Here is a 23326-nt window from a genome sequence, read left to right as displayed (position 1 = left end):
GTGGGTTTGCAACAGTGATGCTGTCGGAGACATTTCCTATGCGTTAAGTAGAAAAAAACATATCCCTTGCTTTTTAGAATCTTGTTCTGCCCCAATACTTCGGCTTATTTCTTTAAGCAATGACATCAAAGTCAGCTGCCTTTTTTTCCCATATCCATGATGATGTAAGCACATGTGACTTTTAATGTGAGTATGCTATGATTAATAATTACCAATTGATCATCACGGAAATGAGCTGAAGACACTTAAAGAGTGAGGTGACACATAAAGGAGGTTTATACATTAAAGTGATTTAATGCAAGCACTTAAAATCTGATAGGAAGCCAGATAATATTCTGGTTGAATATTGGTTAATACTACTTTGGAACATTAATCAACTAGACTTCAAGTAAAGTTTTAGATAGAGATCATTTATTAATTCAAGTAAAGTTTACAGTGCCCTCCACTAATATAGACACCTTGGTAAATATGAGCATAGAAGGCTGTGAAAAATTCCTTTCTCAAAAAATCTCTTTATTGTTTAAACATTTGATATTTTGTTCAGAGTATTTTTGTATTTTTTTTTTTTCTAAAACAAAAGATCAAAATGTTAAACAATAAAGACAATTTCCACAGCCTTCTTTACTCATATTTACTAAGGGTGACAATATTTGTGGAGGACATTGTATATAAAGATCAGTTATTGTCTAATTAGTTCTAATTCCAAATAATAATTACGAGTTGGTTTAAGGGTTATAGTTACATTAATACTAAGTTGAATATTAGTAAATTAGTACTTTAAAACAATTGGCAGGAAACAATATCAGAACCTCAGTGGAAGGATCTGTTCCACAGATGGTGCTTGCATAGCCAAAAATCCTTTCAACCTTGAAAAAAAAGGCAGTTGAGGCAATCACACACATTTCTCTTATGAGACAACAGCTCTGAAAGGAAGGAAAGAAGTTCAACACATGACAAATGTGTCTGTAGGGACCACTCATCAAGTAAGCAGATTAGAAAAAAAGTAATTTGCTATAATCACCTGAATCCTGCCAAAGCAAGCCATGCAGAACTAAAAGAAGGAAATAGCTTATTTGCCAGTGAAACATCTTAGCAGATCATTTCAAGCAGTGAAAACATCAATTCTGGAATTTCTGAAATATAAGGAAACTACTAATACTGGAATAAGGCCACAGTGCATCCTGCTTCTCTGTGCCATATGGATATGTATATTTTGCAGTTTGAAAACAGAAAGACTAGAATTAATCCACACTAATGCCTTTCACAAGTGGACAGTAAAGCAGGCCTTAAATCTCAGTGGCTCTTAACAGCCTAGCATGAGCAGACAACAGTCCAAGGGCTGCACATTACATAAAACTATCTGCTCACCACTAGCTGGACCATGCCAAGAAAAGCACAGCACGGCTGGAGCAGAGGGACCAGAAGCGGCCGACTTTGCAACCCAGCTGCACCATCATTCGCCTTTGTATGGTTCACATTTCAGTCGAGTTTTAACCCCCACCATTTATACACTCCCTCTTCATCCCCACTTCAGTCCTCAGCCACTAGGATAATCTCCACTTGTAGAAAAACCAAGCAGGACATCCATCAAACTATGACTCCTGCTCAAGGTTCTCTTGATCTTAAAATCTATTTGCTTAAAACTTCCAGCACTTCACTGGCATTAAATTCAGTGGGGGAATTTGCATCCTTCCTTGTTTATTTGTATGTAGAATTTCAAATTCATGCAATAGACTAGTACAAATGTTACCAGGCTAACTTAACATATACTGTACTGTTTTGTTTAGTTGTGTATTTCTTTATGGTTATCACTTTGTGTTTGTTGTTTTGTAAGTTTTAAATTGATAAAAGATAATCCATATAGTGTAAGTTACTTCATAAGTATTTCCTACGTGCTAATACTAAGTAATTGTGTTTAACTACCTTTGGCAATGTCAATTTATATCATTCTCGATCCACTTAAGACTGAAATATTGTCCACTATAAATCCCTTTGTAGAATTTCTCCATCACAGTGACTAGACAAAATAAGCATCATTATTAATTATAAATACTATTCATAAAGGGGTAATGTATGGTATTTTATTTACTGCCAGAGCACAAATGTATAATCTTGTGCTCATTAAAGTTATTTTGTTTTAATACAAAAATACACATGGACACTCAAATATACCCTGTTTACTCATGGATTTCAAATGGCCAAACTTGTAAGTGCACACACTAAATTAGGTCCAATTCATACCTTACACAAAATGTCAAATGTTCAGCAATATATACAGTGCTGTGAAAACTTCTGGGTTTTTTTGTATTTCTCATACTAAATTGTTTCAGAAATTAAAACAAAATCTAAGACAAAGCAAATGTAACCTGAGAAAACACAAAATACAGTTTTTAAATGATAATGTTAAATCTAATGTTAAATCTAATTCCAAATGGGCCTGTGTGAAAATGTATTTGCCCCAGTAGTTATTAATTCCTAGGAAAACTAGGCACAGTAGTGAACCTTTTCAGAAGTGGCAAACTTTCCAAAATTCCTCCAAGGGCACGGCAACTACTCATCCAGCAAGTCACAAAAGACCCAAGGACAACATCAAAGGACTTACAGGCCTCTTGTGCATCAGTAAGGTCACTGTTTATGGCTCCACTATCAGAAAGACACTGGGCAAAAATGGCATCCATGGAAGAGTGGCGAGGTGAAAACCACTGCTAACCCAGAAGAACATTAAAGCTTGTCTGTATTTTGCCAAAACACACCTTGATGATCCTCAAAATTTTTGGGAGTATGTTCTGTGGATTGATGAGTCAAAAGTGGAACTGTTTGGAAGACAGGAGTCCCGTTACATCTGGTGTAAACACAGAATTCCACAAAAAGAACATCATATCTACGGTCAAGCATGGTAGTGGCAGTGTGATGGTGTGGGGATGCTTTGCTGCTTCAGGGCCTGAGCAACTTGCAATAATTGAGGGAAACATGAATTCTGTTCTCTACCAGAAACTCCTAAAGGAGAATGTCCAGTCTTCAGTCCGTAAGTTGAAACTCAAGTGCAACTGGATTATGCAGTAAGACAATGATCCAAAGTATAGGCGTAAATCCTAGTCTTAGAAGTAAGTGAAAGACTGATCTCCAGTTATCAGAAGCGTTTGGTTGTAGTTGCTGCTAAAGGTGGCACAACCAGATTTTAAGTTTATGGGGGCAATTCGTTTTTCACATTGGTGAGAGGTGTTGGATAATCTTCTTTGTTTCAATAAAAGAAATACATTAAAAACTGTATTGTGTGATAAATTCAAAATCTGAACAGTTGGCATTTTGTGTAAGGTATGAATTGGACCTAATGTATATTTAATCAATTAATGTTTCATTCTGTGTTTGAATTAAGACAAATGGCAATTTCTTGCCAAACATTTTCACTCGCTGTTTGTCACCCATGTTCTAGAATCTGGTTCAGATCTTATGCACTTATCACACTAATTGTGTTCCTGTGTAATGGCAGTTTTAATCTGATGGGCATTTATTTGTAGTCACAACAAACAATGTGGATGAAAAACTCATTTACTCTATAGTGTAGATTCTGCATTGCAACTATTTATCACCAAAACCAAACAAACTATAAAATTATATTCAAATGTTTCACTGAAAAAAGCATTTTACAAGATAAATACTCCTAGAAGTTTGGTTTATAATTACTCTGACCTGACAAATTAACACATGGGTCTGTGTAAATGTCAAATAAAGTGTGTGCGATTTACAAAAAACACACTTGTAAGCATTTGTGCAGCTTTCTCAAATTAGCCAGCTAGATGAAGTGCTAATTTGGGTTGTCACTTCTCTGCACAACATTCTCAGATAAATGTGCCATGGGAGAAAAAAAAGATTAAATGTAGGATCCTATGTGGTTCAATTTGTATTTCTGAGCAAATTTAAAGGTTTTATGTCAAACCATAAAATTGAGGATTCCTTGATCAGAGATGTAGCAAATCTTTAATGTATCTGGGAATTTGAATGATCTTTATTCAGACCTGTTTTTTTAATAACTAATGTACCAAAAATAAAGCACAGATGCTTCCATGTGTGATTCTGATGAGACTGTTGGAAGAAACAAATGTACATAGGCTTAAATTCATCTTACTCACTCACTATTTAATCTAAATCAATTTATGTATGAGGTATTTCACTGCCTCCTTTACCTGGTGATGGGAAGGAATTTTTCATCAACATTAACCAGCAGTCCAAAGAATACTGCTCTGTGTTATTTCTTTCAAGACCCTTTCAAGAACTTCCTTGCTTAGGAGCTATCAGTTCAGCAGATCACTTGAGTCAACGGTCAGGCAGGAAAACCAAGGCTAACAAAAACACCTCCACAAAACAGCTTTGTCAATCTGTCCAAACCTTGCCGATCGATAGGATTAGCACCACAAGCTCATGAGGCTGACAAAGGCCAGGCCTCCATATGGATTTCATTGTAATAACCTGCCGCTATTAACATAATTGGAGGAAATCTCTCTATTTTTGAGTGCTAACAGTGGCTCCATTGTTGTGTTTCAGTGACATCTGGGCTTTTCTGTGTTAGGAGAGTTTGTGTCATACAATTCTAAGCTGTAAAATGGACCTGACAAATGAACCATGCATGAACTCTTGGCTTCTGCTTGCTCGTTTTTAACAGCAAGGGGTCTGAAATATGACATAGTGCTGAGCATGTGCGTGCACTTTCAACACGTCATGGAGAAAATCCTTTATGTATGGCATGTGTAACTTCCAGAGGGACTCCCATAGGAAAGATTTACATACGTACATCTTGCTGCAGAGATGCCAGAGGGGTCAATGTGGCTACTGCAGTGCTGTGAAGGTTACAAATTTGACGTGTTAACGAGGTCTCATACATTAACAGGAATCATGGTGAGCTCATCGTGGCACCTTAACCATGTGTTTTGTTTTGTTTATACTAAACTCCAGGATGTCCTGGACTGTATGCTACAGTATGTCCTAACCCTGCTTTCTATCCTGTCAGCAAGCATTATGATGATGACTTATGATTAGACACAGTTAGTAATCCTCTTCATTTTATCCCAGGAAAGCTTGTGAGGTGCAGCTCAGGCCTCGGACTGGTGAATAGACAATGCACACTTTTTCTTCAACTGTTTTTATCATCCAGTCTTGCAAAGTATCTAAATCTGTTGACTCCCTTGTAATAATCTATAAAACCCTAGAGTCTAACAAGCTTAGGATCTCAATCAGCAACAGTTCAAGTTGTTATTCTTGTAAATTGGTCATTATAAATAGGTCAAGCAAACTCTAGCACAAATGTTGCAGCAGCTCAGGGGTCATCAAAACTGAGCACTATACAAAGAATGTAGCAGAATCTACATATGGAAAAAAAACACTCAAATCTAGTTTTCCAAATATGTCTCATTGTGGCTTCTGAAGAAAATCCACTGTTCCCAATTGCTGTGCCCGATTACATGTAATTATCAACATTATTAAATTGAGAACATTTTTCACACACTTTCACAGATTTTCCATTTCATTTACCCTTTCTGATCTGATTAGTGAATCAATGATGTGGATAGTAAAGTTTTAAAGTTTCTGGACATGGATTTAGTCTTCATATTAAGTTCAAAACAGATTCCATCTCAGAGCCCACGGCACTTGTCAAAATGGCAACGTGAAGCACCACTGCACCTGAATACAGGCATTTGTGTGTTTTATTTAGAGCCAGGAACAAAACATTAATGCTTAACTAATGCACTAATGCATTTAAAGGTAAAATTTCAGTCATGTTAACTGCTTATCTGGATATTTGCAAGCAGTTTTATGTTTTTTAAAATAAATAAATAAATAAATAAATAATATATATATATATATATATATATATATATATATATATATATATATATATATATATATATATATATATATTTATTGTAAACATTCCAATGCATCTCTTTCAGTGATGTATGCAGTAATCTCCAAAACAAGTTTGCCAGTTCAAAAAAATAGACTACACATTTTGCTGTACTAGGTGAGACAAAATTGTTCCTGCCCCTCTAAATATGCAACGACTCCTCCAACAGACAACAACCCACAAAAGCCAACAGCTTCCGCATAATGTTGTGCTCTCAAACAGGCAAACACATTTGAGCCCTGTGAGATTTTCAATACACAAATAATGCCTCAAACACCTCTCATCATAACTGCTCCAATTACCCAGATCCACTTTATTCATATGACTGTATGGAGATGTACACTGTATGGCAGTTTGCTCCCAGATTTTGGTAAAGTGTAAAAGCTGTTTTCATGCGCTTCATCGCAGCATGCCAAATGACGCGATTGGTTCAACTTGTCAAATTACTTCCTGTTTCTACTTTTATGATGGCAAGTAAAGGGTTATTAAGGTCAGCAGAGGAGAAGGAAAGTCTTATTAATAGATAAAACGAGACTTTCATTGACTGGAGCATCGTGAAAAATGCTCTTCACCTCATGAGTGTTGATAGCAAAGGAATGGCAGTCAAATCAATAAACAGTCTGAAAGGAATTTCTGTCTTTTTGTATGTGAAAGCAAACGTGTGAATATCAGCTCCTCCCCCAAATGAATCAGTTCAGGATGCAGACTCAAGTATTCAGCCCAAGTGTGAAAACCCTAAGATCAAATACCAATTTCAGAGGAATAGTTTTGGTACATTTTTGTGCCGCTCTACCTCTTGAACTAATTCACTTATATCGAGACAACAGCAATATCTTGAGATGGTAATACATTTTGAAAAACCACATGCACCTTGGGAGGATATTTGTAGGCAGGTTGTTAGATTTTCTGCTAGCTGCCTCAGTAGCTAATGCTAATCTTGTTGCAAAGAGCTACTGCTAGGAAGCTGAATAACTTTTTGAAAATGGTTAAAATGTAATCTATAATTCTGCTAAAGTTCTTCAGATCAGAATTACAGTGGAGCACATTAATTATAATAATTATTCAAAATAAATAAAATAAATTATACACAATAATCCACTAATATTGGCACCCTTGGTAAATATGTGAAAAATTGTCTTTATTGTTTCAACTTTTGATGTTTTGTTCAAAATAATAATAATAAAAAATACTCTGCACTCATGGATATCAAACAATCGCAAACAAAGCACAAAAAATATCTTTGTTAAATAGGTGTGCAACAATTATTGGCGCCCCTATGAATTCATATGAGAAAACTATATTTGAAGTATATTCCCATTGATCCCAATTTTTTAGTACACCTGGGTGACTAGGAACAGGTAATCATTCAACCATGAATTCCTGTTTCACAGGGGTATAAATATGAGGTAACACATAGGCCAAATTCCCTTAGTCATTCATCATAATGGGTAAGACCAAGGAATATACCTGTGACGAGCGGCAAAATGTTGTTGAGCTTCACAAAATGGGAAGTGGCTATAAGAAAATAGAACAAGCATTGAAAATGCCCATTTTCACCATCAGGGCAATAATTGAGAAGTTCCAGTCAACTGGAAATGTTATGAATCAGCCTGGAAGAGGATGTGTGTCTATATTGTCTCAACACACTGTGAAGAGGATGGTTCAAGTGGCCAAAAAAATCTCCAAGGATTACAGCTGGAGAATTGCAGAAGTTACTTGCATCTTGGGGTCAGAAAGTCTTCAAAAATACAATCCGAAGTCATTAACATCACCACAAGTTATTTGGAAGGGTTTCAAGAAAAAAGCCTCTACTCTCATCCAAAAACAAACTCAAGCACCTTCAGTTTGCCAGACACTACTGGAACTTCAAATGGGACCGGGTTCTATGGTCAGATGAAACCAACATAGAGCTTTTTGGCAATAAACACCAGAGGTGGTTTTGGTGCACACAGAAAAGTAGCCATATTGAAAAGTACCTCATGTCCATGGTTAAATATGGCTCTTTAATGTTTTGGGACTGTTTCTCTGCCAGAGGAACTGGACATTTTGTTAGGATATATGGCATCATGGACTCTTATCAAATATCAACAAATATAAAATGAAAACCTGACTGCCTCTGCCAGAAAGCTTAAAATTGGCCATGGTTGGATCTTCCAGCAGGACAGCGATCCAAAACATGCATCAAAATCAACACAAAAATGGTTTACTGATCACAAAATCAAGGTCCTGCCATGGCCATCCCATTCCCCTGACTTGAAACCCATAGAAAACCTGTGGGATGAACTGAAGAGGAGAGTCCACCAGCGTGGACCTCGAAATTTGAAGGATCTGGAGAGATTCTGTATGGAGGAATGGTCTCAGATCCCTTGCGATGTATTCTCCAAGAGCTGTTATCTTGGCAAAGGGAGATTGCACAAAGTATTGACTAAAAGGATGCTAATTGTTGCACACCTATATTTAACAAGGATTTTTTTTTTCAATAAACGTGTGTTTGCATTTGTTTGATATGCATGAGAGCAGAGAATTTTTGTGAATTTTTTGTTTGAACAAAAGATCAAAAAGTTAAACAATAAAGACAATTTTTCACAGCCTTCTTTGATCATATTTACCAAGTGTGCCAGGAGAGCACTGTATTAGTGGAGGGCATATACAGTTGCAATCAAAATTATTCAACCCCCATTGCAAATCTGGTTTATTGTCAAAATGTACAGACTTTCAGCTGTTTGCCATGAGCAAATCAAGCAAAAGCCATTGAAACAGTTCAACACAATGAATGCTTCAAGTGGTTACCCCAAATTCAACTGAAAATGCAACTTATAATGATTTCTTCAATTTCAAAATGATTCAACCCACTGAATTGAATCCCTCACAACAGCACAAATATGCGAAACAGGTGTTGTCTCAAGCACACCTGATGCAACTAATCAAGGGCTTCATTAGTTGCACCAGGTGTGTTTGAGCTGGAACACATGAAATACCTGAACTGGCTAGGGGCAGAAAATTTATGAAATACTTGGATGGGGCAGAAAAAGGACGCTATCAATGGCTGCAATCAGATTTCTGAGAAGGCAGGTTGTGAAACCCTTGGGTGACTGCAAAAGACCTGCAGCAAGACTTGGTGGCAACAGGCACTGAGGTTTCAGTGAGCACAGTAAGACGTGTACTAAACGCAGAAGTTTTCCATGCCAGAACTCCAAGACATACACCACTACTGACCCAAAAGCACAAGAAAATTCAGCCCAAAATCATATAAATAAGCCACAGAAATTTTGGGATTCTGTTCTGTGGAGTGATGAAACAAAATTGGAACTTTTCGGCACGCTGGATCAGCGGTATGCCTGGAGGAAGAAGAATGAAGAAAGAACACTCTGTCCACAGCATGGTGGTAACTTGGTGATGCTCTGGGGCTGCTTTACATCCTGTTTGCACCCTTCTGCTGCATGTGAAAGGCAAGATGGATTCATTGAAGTATCAGGAAATCCTAGGAGAAAACGTCATGCCGTCTGTGAGAAAGCTGAAGCTTGGGTGCCTTTGGACCTTCCAACAGGACAATGATCCCAAGCATACCTCAAATTCCAACAAGGCTTGGTTGCAGAAGAAGTCCTGGAAGATTCCACAGGCCATCAAAGTCACCTGTCTTGAACCCCATAGAAAATCTCTGGTGAGATTTGAAGAAGGTGGTTGCAGCATGCAAACCCAAGAATATTACTGAACTGGAGGCCATTGCTCATGAGGAATGGGCTAAGATCCCTCAAGAACACTGCCAGAAGCAATGCATCTCATTTGCAGCAGGTCATAAAAGCAAAAGGGTGCTCTACTAAGTACTAAAGATGCTTGCCATGAAGGGGTTGAATAATTCTGAAAATGGAGAAATCATTATAAGTTGCATTTTCAGTTGAATTTGGGGAAACCAGTTGAAGCATCCATTGTGTTGAACTATTTCAATTGCTTTTGTTCATTGTGAACAGCTGCAAGTCTGTATGTTTTGACAATAAACCAGATTTTTAATGGGGGTTGAATAATTTTGATTGCAAATGTATGTGTGTGTGTGTGTGTACATATATATATATATATATACACACACACACACACCCACATATATATATATATATATATATATATATATATATATATATATATATATATATATATGTATATAGATATATATATACACATGTGTATGTGTGTGTGTGTGTGTGTGTATATATATATATATATATATATATATATATATATATATATATATATATATACATATATATTTTTTTTTAAGTCATCTTTACTCTACAGCATTTCTTTGCATGTGCCTAAAGCCTTTGCACAGTACTGTATATAACTAGTTACTGACATTTTTGCTTAACTTCACTTATTTTGCCTTCACATAAACTTATATGCTAGAAGAGTCAGTGGAGTGAAAGCCTCTACTGAGACAGTACATATGGGTGGAGCAAACAGGTTGTTGTCACTATGTTTGGCCTCAAAATTTTCCACAGCCATATTATATGGCCTTCATTTTAAATGCAGAGCTTATTAATCTACATGGGTGGGGGGTGCATGGGCCACTTTATCCTATGTGACACCAATAACAGTGAAAAACATTTAACCCAACCTTTACTTGTTTTTTTTTTCTGAATTGAAGATGTAGTCTTTTGTAAATGGGAAAAGAGGCGTTTTGTGAGAATTTTGAATTATTTTGATTTATTAAATAAATTGTTAGGATCTATACATTTGAAAATAATCCTACATCCCAACATGGAAAGTGTAATTCAGTAATAATATCTAACACCTTCCAAAAAGAACCACATAAACTAAATGAAGAACTTTCCTTTTATTTAAACTGACATTTTTACTTAAAATCAGTCTGTGATTAGTTATGCAAGACAACACAGCAACGGCCATGCTTCAGAAAAACCTCATTCCTAATTTAAAGACTGGCAAATTCCCTTCATCCATGTGCCCTTGTCAAACAAGTACTGCCAAGAAAAAGACATCCATGTGGCAGTGGTGCAGGCTGTGACTCTTACCACACACACACACACGCATACATACACACACACACACACACACACACACACACACACACACACACACACAGGGCTCTAGCCTGACACAGAGGGTAATCACCAATCATCCGCACACTCAGTCAATCATACACACCCTGCCTTTTGATGAGTCAGGCTGCTATGATCCATGATTTCTGACTAGTGGGAGTGTGCTCTCTCCAACTGCTCCACTGTGCACTTGAGCAGGCACAGCAAAAAATCAAAATTGCAGATGGTACAGATTAGGCTACTCTCTGCAGCAGAGAGTACTTCCCTTCACTGCACAGCTCTCTCTTAGTAATATATACTAATGTGCAAAACAAGACTAGTCCTGCCTGTCACTCCCTTTTAAGACCTTTGCTTACGATAATTGCTTTGACTTTTGTTAACATTGAATTACCAACTAAACAAGTACCATTATGTAGATCAGAACAAGTTACTCCGTGCACACATCTACTTTTGCCACTGAGCATAATTTGCATGCTGCAAACCATAGACACACTGTGTTTTTCGCTAAAAACATGTTTTAGTCTGAGCCAGAGTTTCTAGGAAATGTTGAAATGAATGTTTTTAGTAACAGTATATCACATTGGATGAAAAAATGAAATACTGTTCCTTCCATAGGAGTAGGCAGATGCTTGCTATATGGGCCTTTGGGGTCAGGCTTGGGGGAATTTATTTCCTGTTCATTTTACGGTTAGTTTTGGCCAGGATGATCATGGCACACTCCAGTTTCCATGTGCTCCCCCTCTTTTGCTCAAGGTTCAAGTCTTTTGCTGCTGACTTTTCAGCTCTGTGTTACCCTAGTAACAATTTAATGTTGACTGCTATCCTCCCAATGAACCTGCAGGAGAGGAATGATGAAGTTCCTCTCAGAAAACAGAAGGCAGATTTTCTACCTTTCCTTTTAGCCAGATAATTTGATAGCATTTTCCATGGAAATTTAAAAAGCCAGATGTATTTAAAGTTAATAAATACTGACTAAACATCCCAAACTACATCGACAAATGATTAAACCTTGACCTCAGGGTTTGTATGCGGGAACAGTCTATGAGTATGTAGTTTTGAATCTTCATGCCATAACCTTCTTTCATATAGACCACATATTGGCAGACACAATCACAAATCTGTTATATAAAGTAGAATGCTGTGAACCTCCAAAACTGGAGATGCACACTCCATGCATAGACAATAGCTACAAACTAAAGCTAAACAGAGAACAATCTGTAAAGGTGGCATCTAAGCACCAGTAAAATGAACAGTGTTAAAATTAATTGATTACAGATCTGTACATTTAGACCAACCCTTAACAAAGTAACCATGCTACCCTGGCATATATTAATTTTATATTCAAAGCATGCAGTGTCCATTAAATGGAACAACTACAGATGGAAGTACAGACTTTGCCCATAGAATGAAAGTTACTAACCTATCACACAGTGGGAAGGATTTCTTACTTGCCTGTATGCAACACATTAACATCCGACCGCACAGTGTTTCCAGCTGCTTGAGTGATTCAAGGTCGGGCACAAGGTTTAGTCTTCATAAAAGTGCCTTCAGAGAGATTTCTAGAAGTTTATGCCTTTTTCCAAAGTATTTGCCAAAAAAGCTACAAACTTTTGTCCTCAGAGCTAGCTTTATCATCCCTTTCTGACAGAGGGGGAGAGAAGGAGGCTATTCGATCAGAGCCAAAGTAAATTCCCCCTCCTACCAAATTCACACTGAAATGTCACAGACTATATACATGGTTCCCTCACATCACCACTTATTCAAGATCTAATGAGAAATTCCCAGAGTCCTCTTATATCATTTGCAACAGCAAAGCTGACTGATGGAAAGTGCTAAACTAATTTTCCAGGCCTCCAGGTGTGTAATGTGTTAGGACCATCTCAAACGTCAATGTGTGGAAATATGAGGCACATCAGCTCTTGAAAATGTGACGAATGCTTCTTGTCAGCATGGTGAACTTTTGTCCTGTGATTGTGCTCTTGGTGACAGCAGAGGAGAGCCAGTGCAACACCAAAACAGGAAGTGCTTCATTATCAGATGTTTATTTCCCTCATTGCGCACTACATTGTTTGTTATACACCAATCGCAAAATGAAAATATGAAACAAGAATGTTAGTTTTCTTCTTAAATGTAAAAAAGAAGCATTTATTCAAGCTGGCTTATCTCAAGAACTACTGTACCCCCAAGCATAATGGACCCGCTTTCCAATTAGCAGTGGAACTGGTCCCAAGTCAGGTATTATTCAGAAGTAAAGTAGAAAAACATACCACATTTCACCTCACTTTATACAAGCTTTGTACACTAGATGGTCACAGGACAGTGATGAATGGCCCAGTAGTGTGGTTTTGCATTCAGCAGGAAGTCAAAGCAGCTCTGTGTGGTTTTTGCATAGTGTCCTTCCATTACAGTGACTGCAGTTCAATGTGAAACTCTAAACCAAACTCAGAACCAAAAGTTCATCCAGAAGATGAGACATCATACAAATGAAACGCTGTGGTCAAGCTCAGCTGCATATGAGGCCCTGTTATTTGGAAGCTCTCTAAATGTTTTAATTCAGCACCAGTAAAATTAAAAAATAATAATAATTCTTTACAGATCCCTTTATACAGTACATTTAGACATACTATTTTGGCACTTTTATATTCAAAACCCATCCTTATGCTATACTTTATATGGTATAAATATCACATGCAGGCAACTTGAGAATTATTGTCATACAGAGCAAAATTGGCTGATCACCTTCATTGCACTTAACAGTATTTTTAACTAAGTATTTATTATTTTATTCATTATCTGACTTGATGGTCAACAACTATTTGTTTTAAAGGTGTTCGTCTGTCCCCACAGTGAAGTCTAACAGAGTTGGTTGAGGATCTGAAGAATTAGACCCAGGGGTGCCAATAATTCTGGAGTTAAATGTAGGCAATATTAAAGATACCAGTGATACCAGTAAAATATGTACAGCTCCAAGCAGTGCATGCTTTTTGAACATGTTACCATAAAAAAGCATTTCTCAGCCGTACAAGAGCAAGTGGTGAAGTCAGCATGCTACCTAAACCATTAAACCTTCAAAGCAGTAACTTCCGGGTGACCACAAAATGAGGAGCCATGGGTCCAGAAGCCACAAAGTCCCATGGTACACTATTTATGCTAGGTTATACTACTATTTCATAACTAAACATCTGGTTCAAAAAGCAGTTAAAACAAATCCTAATAATCCCAATAACGGAACAAGTAATCAAGCAAATTAGTGCTTTGAGCATTGAGCTCATCATTTGCTTAACAGAAAATATGAATATAAACAAATAAGCTTGTAATGTACAGTATACAGACAAATGTATGGCTTGAAATATACTGGTGGTACAACTACTTTCCTTGACAGTCCTCCAAGCCTGTAATAGTAATGCCTGACCAGACAACATTTATCCACATCTCTTTCTACACATCAATATGTAACACTTTTCTGTCTGTGTCCTGTTGATTGGACGAGCAAAGAGCAGAAAGTGTGTACAAATGTATTTGTGTCTGTAAGCCTGCACACTTGTATGAGTAAAAATGGTCAGGAGAATGGGAGAAATCAGTCATTTTTTCCACTGATATCAAAGCCATATGATCGTGCTGGGTTGGATCTCAGCACATGGAGTTTTCAGCTCATCCCATGGGTTTTGGGTGATCCAGAGCAGCACGCAAGGTTTTGAGACTGACACTGTTGCTTGGATTTTCCATCAAAAACAAGCCTTCTGTGTGCACTACATGTCGACTAAAACTGCATCTAGATGCACTGTAGAATAACCTACCTTCTCCACCCAACAAAACCTTGTAGAAATGAAATGAATGTAAAAACTGCATTAATTATTAGTGACATCTACTTAAACACAAGCCTCAGGCACCATGATGTCATACTATTGTCAAAGGGTCAACAGTAACCTTGTGACAGACGATAAGAAAATTCCAAATATTCCAAATCTCTGTCCTTCTCTCGCTCTGAAATTCCTGCCTTCAAGCCAGAAAGCAGCATCAAGAAAATATCAATACTGGATTCTGCCCTGAAGCAAGGTTCCAGTGAGCAAGGTAGTGAGCATTCACCACTGCATTACACTCGCCTGAAGGAATGTGAACTTGACCTGAAATGCACTGGACAAGAAATACACAAAGCCAGGCATTGCATGTTAGCAATGCTGTCTGTCTGCTAGTGTAGCAGATTAACGAGTAACCATGCAAGGTTGCAGCTTGTCTCTTAGCTTCGAGCAGGAGCTCATCGTGTTCTGCTAAAGGGTCACGTCAGCACATTAATGCCAGACTGTTCACTCTGAAAACAATGGTACAATTTGGATGGAGCTGTTCAGTGTGGTCTAGTTTAAAAGGGTGTAACTGGGTTAGTTTAATGTACTGCATAACAAAAGCTGTTAAAAAAAATAGTGCAAAACTAGTTGGATTTGCTTAAGATAATCATATAGTAAACACTTGGCCATGTAGACGGTGAAGTGAAATGCTGCACATGTAAAAACTAATATATAAAGGTACCATTTATCTGTTATATTCAGCAGCAGCCTGGGACCACAGACTTTGGTGGGGACAGAACAACATTAATAATGACATAGCCTCAAACAAATTTAACCCCATAATAGGCAGCTGAAAGTCAACATTCAACATTCAATCTTTCAGCATACAGTCTAGTAGATCATTTTTGCGTTGTTTTAGACATACCTTTTTTAAAAGCCCCACTACATCTCAAAACCTACACAAAAGACATGAAACTAATATACAAAAAATCAGGCGGTGGAAAAGAGAGACCCGTTTTTTTTATTTTCATACTTTGTGTGGGGAAAAAAGGACACCGTGGTGCACATACATTACTGATATATGGGTATCCACTCCATAAACCCCCTTTCCCACTCCCAATCTTTGCCTTACAATAGAAAAGGTTTCGTAGACACTGTTTACACTTACAGATTTAATTCAGTTTTATTAAATTCTTCAATTCTGCTATAAAACAAGAACTTAATGTTTGTGGAGAATTTTAAACTAGAACAAATTGGCATAAAAATGTCACCCTGGCAACCCTATCATTAACTGTCCTGTCCTCTGTTCCTCCCCTCAGCATGGGGCAACATGATTCCTATCCAAAAGGGCCTGTATTAGCAAATTAAGTCCCCATTTTTAATCATTAGGTTCAACTTATATCACTGGTCACTCAAAACAGGTCACTCTATTTGGACAGAATATGGAGTTGTGAATGAGACCATTGTGAAGGCTATCATTTCTTAAATGGTTTAATATTGGCACACTTGGTAAATATGAGCAAAGAAGGCTGTGAAAAATTGTCCTTATTGTTTAACCTTTTGATATTTTGTTAAAACAATTCACTAAAATACTCTGCTCTCATCGATATCAAACAATTGCAAAAATAACACAGGTCTATCAAATAAAAAATATCTTTGTTAACTATAGGTGTGCAACAATTATTGGCACCCCAATGAAAAAAATATATATATTTGAAGTATATTCCCACTAATATTTTATATTTTTAACTTTTTTAGTACACCTTCGTGACTAGAAACAGGAAATTGTTCAACCATGGCTTCTGTTTCACAGGGGTATAAATATGAAGTAACGCATAGGCCAAATTCCCTTAGTCATTCATCACAATGGGTAAGACCAAGGAATATAGCTGTGATGTGCGGAAAAATGTTGTTGAGCTTCACAAAATGGAAAATGGAAAAATCATTGCAAATGCCCATTTCCACCATCAGGGCAATAATTAAGAAGTTCCAGTCAACTGGAAATGGTATGAATCATTTGGAATTGGACGTTTGTCTATATTGTCTCAATGAACTGTAGAGTGGATGGTGCGAGTGGCCAAAAAATCTCCAAGGATCACAGCTGGAGAATTGCAGAAGTTTGTCACATCTTGGGGTCAGAAAGTCTCCAAAACTACAATCCGAAGTCACCTACATCACCACAAGTTGTTTGGAAGGTTTTTCAAGAAAAAAGCCTCTATTCTCATCCAAAAACAAACTCAAACGTTTTCAGTTTGCCAGACACTACTGGAACTTCAAATGGGATCGGGTTCTATGGTCAGATGAAAACACCAGAGATGGTTTTGGCACATACAGAGAGGGAGACATATGGAAAAGTACATCATGCCCACGGTTAAATATGGTGGTGGTTCTTTAATGTTTTGGGACTGTTTTTCTGCCAGAGGACCTGGACATTTTGTTAGGATACATGGCATCATGGACTCTATCAAATATCAACAGATATTAAATGAAAACCTGACTGCCTCTGCCAGAAAGCTTAAAATGGGCCGTGGTTGGATCTTCCAGCAGGACAACGATCTAAAACATACATCAAAATCAACACAAAAATGGTTTACTGATCACAAAATCAAGGTTCTGCCATGGCCATCCCAGTCCCCTGACTTGAAACCCAGAGAAAACCTATGGGGTGAACTGAAGAGGAGAGTCCTCCAGCGTGGACCTCGAAATTTGAAAGATCTGGAGAGATTCTGTATGGAGGAATGGTCTCAGATCCCACCTCATCAGGCATTACAGGACAAGACTCAGAGTTGTTATCTTGGCAAATGGAGGTAGCACAAATTATTTACTAAAAGGGTGCCAATAACTGTTGCACACCTATATTTAACAAAAATGTTTCTTGATAAAACTGTGTTGTGTTTGCAGTTGTTTGATATCTATGAGAGCAGAGTATTTTTGTGTATTTTTCACAGCCTTCTTTGCTCATATTTACCAAGGGTGCCAATATTAGTGGAGGGCACTGTATGTGTGTGTGCATATACAGTATCTCACAAAAGTGAGTACACCCCTCACATTTTTGTAAATATTTGATTATATCTTTTAATGTGACAACACTAAAGAAATGACACTTTGCTACAATGTAAAGTAGTGAGTGTACAGCTTGTGTAACAGTGTAAATTTGCTGTCCCCTCAAAATAACTCAACACACAGCCATTAATGTCTAAACCGCTGTCAACAAAAGTGAGTACACCCCTAAGTGAAAATGTCCAAATTAGAAACAGGAAATTGTTCAACCATGTCTTCTGTTTCACAGGGGTATAAATATGAAGTAACGCATAGGCCAAATTCCCTTAGTCATTCATCACAATGGGTAAGACCAAGGAATATGGCTGTGATGTGCGGAAAAATGTTGTTGAGCTTCACAAAATGGAAAATGGAAAAATCATTGAAAATGCCCATTTCCACCATCAGGGCAATAATTAAGAAGTTCCAGTCAACTGGAAATGGTATGAATCATTTGGAATTGGACGTTTGTCTATATTGTCTCAATGAACTGTAGAGTGGATGGTGCGAGTGGCCAAAAAATCTCCAAGGATCACAGCTGGAGAATTGCAGAAGTTAGAAGATTTAAGTGAAAATGTCCAAATTGGGCCAATTAGCCATTTTCCCTCCCGGGTATCGTGTGACTTGTTAGTGTTACAAGGTCTCAGGTGTGAATGAGGAGCAGGTGTGTTAAATTTGGTGTCCTCGCTCTCACACTCCCTCATACTGGTCACTGGAAGGTCAACATGGCACCTCATGGCAAAGAACTCTCTGAGGATCTGAAAAAAAGAATTGTTGCTCTACATAAAGATGGCCTAGGCTATAAGAAGATTACCAAGACCTGACAGTGAGCTGCAACACAGTGGCCAAGACCATACAGTGGTTTAACAGGACAGGTTCCACTCAGAACAGGCCTCGCCATGGTCGACCAAAGAAGTTGGGTGCACGTGCTCAGCGACATATCCAGAGGTTGTCTTTGGGAAATAGACGTATGAGTGCTGCCAGCATTGCTGCAGAGGTTGAAGGGGTGGGGGGTTAGCCTGCCAGTGCTCAGACCATATGCCGCACACTGCATCAAATTGGTCTGCATGGCTGTCGTCCCAGAAGGAAGCCTCTTCTAAAGATGATGCACAAGAAGACAAGCAGACTAAGGACATGGATTACTGGAACCATGTCCTGTGGTTTGATGAGACCAAGATAAACTTATTTGGTTCGGGTGGTGTCAAACATGTGTGGCGGCAACCAGGTGAGGAGTACAAAGACAAGTGTGTCTTGCCTACAGTCAAGCATGGTGGTGGGAGTGTCATGGTCTGGGGCTGCATGAGTGCTGCCGGCACTGGGGGGCTACAGTTCATTGAGGGAACCATGAATGCCAACATGTACTGTGACATACTGAAGCAGAGCATGATCCCCTTCCTTCGGAGGCTGGGCCGCAGGGCAGTATTCCAGCATGATAACGTCTTTTGCTTTGCTAAAGAAGCTGAGGGTGAAGTTGATGGACTGGCCAAGCATGTCTCCAGACCTAAACCTTATTGAGCATCTGTCTGGCATCCTCAAACGGAAGGTGGAGGAGCACAAGGTCTCTAACATCCACCAGCTCCGTGATGTCGTCATGGAGGAGTGGAAGAGGACTCCAGTGGCAACCTGTGAAGCTTTGGTGAAGCTCATGTCCAAGAGGGTTAAGGCAGTGCTGGAAAATAATGGTGGCCACACAAAATATTGACACTTTGGGCCCAATTTGGACATTTTCACTTAGGGGTGTACTCACTTTTGTTGACAGCGGTTTACACATTAATGGCTGTGTGTTGAGTTATTTTGAGGGGACAGCAAATTTACACTGTTACACAAGCTGTACACTCACTACTTTACATTGTAGCAAAGTGTCATTTCTTCAGTGTTATAACATGAAAAGATATAATCAAATATTTACAAAAATGTGAGGGGTGTACTCACTTTTGTGAGATACTGTATATGGCGAACCTTCCCCCTCACCACTGATTATGTTTTCACATTTATGTCATTGCTCACATCTACACTGTGTCCATTCTGTCACTACATCTCTCTGTGAACTAATTTTAAACTGATGGTATGAAAATGTGTGCTTTAATCAGCAACAAATGCCCATCATTGCTTATCCCTTAAAAGCAACTTCCTGCTGATTATAGCACAGACTAGGCACAGTCTAGATTAGTGACAGCCTTTTACATAAATTAATATGATAGAAAACTACAGTTGGACAGTCACATTAGCTTTGGTACCCCTTCAACAAAAACAAAATTTAGGCAACTTTCGACAGATTTAGGTTATTTACTCCTCAGATTTCCTCTCCTAATGCTCTGTTATGCTAGTAGTGAGAGAAGACTGCACAGTTTAGGGATTGTTACTAGACACGTCAGCTGCAAGCTGCTTAAGAGGAGCCTGCTGACCAAACTCTACCACTATAAATCTAGACCATTATTCTCAGATTTAAAATGTTCAAATTAATCTTCATTAAAGCAGCATAAAAATTTCCACATTAGCTCTCATAACATTTTTGGTGAGACTCCTCAATAAGGAAGAAATACTATCAAATTTCTGAAGTAAATGTTTGCTAAGCTAAATCTTACTGAGATGCTTCTTTCCTTTTCCAACACACATACAGAGAAGAAATTTATGTTACAGTTCAGGTGAGACATCATGCAAAGGTCCAGTCTGATACTGTACCTTGGCCAGTTAGGAAAACTACCAAGTCCTTTTTTGTGTAAGTACACAAGTGTATCCAGTCATGTGTGTATGTGTGTGTGTGTGTATGTATATATATATATATATATATATATATATATATATATATATATATATATATATATATACACATATATAACAGAAAAACCACTAAAATGAAATAGATTAATACAAATCTGTAACTGGATTACTCCTCGCCTATTTTAAAATGTACAATCTATATAAATTTGCACTTTATACATAAAATAGTGGATAGTTCCTAGGTGTTTAATATGGGTTTAGTACTGTCACAGTTACAAATGAAACAGCAGCTTCCCGTTCACTGTCACACCAGAGACTTGATGTCCTATTACTGTGAAAATACATTTGTGTACTTAAAATAAGCAAACCTGAAGTTTATGCGCATGTGTATTTTCATAAGATGTACTGTTGTGTTCCATATGTAACAGGGAAAACTACACAGGTATTAGTGACACTATATAAAGTGGGGCCAACAGATTTAGACACAAGCAACACACAAAATATACAAACCAAGCAGGTGAGGGTTAATGGCCTAGCTCAAAGGCCCTACAATATCTCACTCACAATCTGATCAGTAGCTTCAAGTCTTAACTACTGGCTCAATCTGTACCATCTAGTGTAACTAGAGCAAATGTGGCATAAAAACTATAGCATAGCTGTAAATTAATAAAAGATCTAATTAGCAATTCTGTTCTTTGCTTCTCCTGTAGAAAGGACCAAAAATATAAAAACAAATAAAAACCGAATAGTATTATTATTTGGACTAGTACTTTTTTCATATGTTTGCTCATTATATTGTTTACATTCATTTTATCATTACTGTAAACTGACTGTAAAATCAGTGTCTATGAACTGCACTATTTAACACATTTATATTACGTTATGGTAAACAATAAAGTTTTCTGAATATAAATATCTACCTTTTGGTCGACAATTGAACACACCAGGTCTTTCACAGCATTGAGTGACAGGTCATGTGGCTCCAGGCTGACTGTCTCCCTGGTGAGGCCAATCTGAAGGAGAAAGGAGAGTCCATGGAGAGAACCTCTGGAGAGTGTAGGGCTTGGAGCGCTGTGACTGCCGTTGGACAGGCGGCCAAAGAGGGACACAGGGGGACTCGGGGATGGGGTCGGGGGCGTAGGCTGGGAGTGGAGGTAGGCTTTGGGCAAGGGTGGAGGAGGTGTGCTACTGCAGGCAGACATTGGCTTGCCTCCAACCACTGAGATGACTGCTGAGTAAAACCCAAAGGTGATGAGCCTGAAATCTGTGTCTCAGCACCACCACTTTTCTGAGTTAAGAGATTTATCTGGACATCTGCCCCTTATATAGTATGGTCAACCGTGTCTGAACTGTCACAGTCTTGCACAGTCCTTTGTATAAGCTATGAAGTATGTGTTATTTTTGTCTTCTGAATGTACACACTAAAATGGTCATCCCAATAGCATAATTACACAATAATAATTAGAAATACGCTCTCGTTACACAGTACCCGTGGTGCTCTATGGTGTACACATTGCACTGATAAGTGCATTTGATGATGTCTCAGCTGAGCTTTCAGGATCTCATCTTGAAGCTTTACAGAGCAGCTGTCATCCTAGAAATCCTAGTCTTCGTGTTCAAGTTCCATTCCTGCTTCTCACGCTCTGTCAAGGAAACAAAGAGATCAATGTTCAAAACATGCAGTAAGTCTTACTTGTATCTCAGATGTAGCCTACATGCTTATTTCATAAAAATAATACATGTTACAAAAGAAAAATAAAACACGCTTTATGAAGTGTTACAAGCACTCTGCAATGGAGAAAACTGTTGGGCTCTAGTTGCAATTTTTAGGATTAAGAACCTAATAATTACATTTTTTTTTCTATTATTGCAATTGCTCCCTGTAACCAACATCTGGAAGCCTTGCCATTCCACACATCTGGAGAGGATCCTCCCCCTCTCGGTCGTGTAGCTGGCAGAGAACCACAACTGCCAGCAAAACAACTTTACAATCGCTGTGCTCGTGTTCACTGTAGGGTGCATAGTAACATAGTAACATACAGATACGAGTAATTCAATATTACAAAACAGCGTACATTGAAAAACACACATTACCTGGATATATTCAGAAAAGGCGTTTTCTTATTCGTGGATAAGAAACGAACCAAAAAAACTTCCAGAAACGACGCTGGTTAAAGTGTTTTCAGAATCCCGTGTTTACTCAAAGGCTTTAAATCCCTGAAATGTACAGATTCCTGTACTGATCTGGATTACAGACTTGTGTTGCTTTTCGAAAACTTTTTCTTCTCTCAGGTCTAGTAGCGAAAGGCTCCTTCATGAGTGCGTCGTGTTTTCAGCTGTGGCTGTAGCCTCCAACTTCGCTGAAAGAGAAGAATATGCCCACAGGTTGTGGTGAAGCTCGCTGAAAGCAAACGCCGTTTTGGAGCCCAAGGCGACTCCACTACAGTCCCATAAACCCTGTGCGTTTCTCGGGCTTTTTTCCTGCTTTTGCATCACGCGCATGCCTGGCTTGATAACTGTTTCCGTTATGTGGACCGATTCTGAGAGAGCTTTAGCGACCTCTACCAGTACGATTCACATTCACCTTGCGACTCTGAAGTACTGTACAAGGCCACAGCGGTGAATCGGTTCTTATTGAACGACTCTTTTGGATGAGTCGGGGGAAACGATTTGAAAGCAATAAATTAATGAATCTAAAGTGTTTCCGTCTGTTCGCTAGTGTACCAGGTTTTGCTGTTAGATTGGTATTATTAGCAATTAAATTGTAGTAATTATTAATCGTTACTACATCTTGACTACCCTGCTGAAAAAAACAACAGAAACCCCTCATAGAA

General features: G+C 38.2%; 1 protein-coding gene across 1 annotated transcript in view; it reads right to left on the bottom strand.

The window, feature by feature from the left end:
• Positions 1–23024, bottom strand: part of prkd3 (protein kinase D3) — a 50665-nt gene extending 27641 nt beyond the window's left edge. Inside the window, exons 1-2 of the mRNA XM_053632560.1 lie at positions 22587–23024; positions 21413–22135 (exon numbers count right to left, since the gene is read on the bottom strand). Of these exons, the coding sequence (XP_053488535.1) occupies positions 21413–21694 (282 nt within the window). The 5' untranslated portion in view covers positions 21695–22135; positions 22587–23024. The remainder of the gene's footprint in view (positions 1–21412; positions 22136–22586) is intronic.
• Between the last annotated feature and the right edge of the window lie 302 nt (positions 23025–23326).

Source organism: Ictalurus furcatus, chromosome 9, assembly GCF_023375685.1.
Source record: "Ictalurus furcatus strain D&B chromosome 9, Billie_1.0, whole genome shotgun sequence".
Classification (NCBI taxonomy): Eukaryota; Metazoa; Chordata; class Actinopteri; order Siluriformes; family Ictaluridae; genus Ictalurus; species Ictalurus furcatus.
This window is presented reverse-complemented; position numbering and strand designations above follow the sequence as displayed.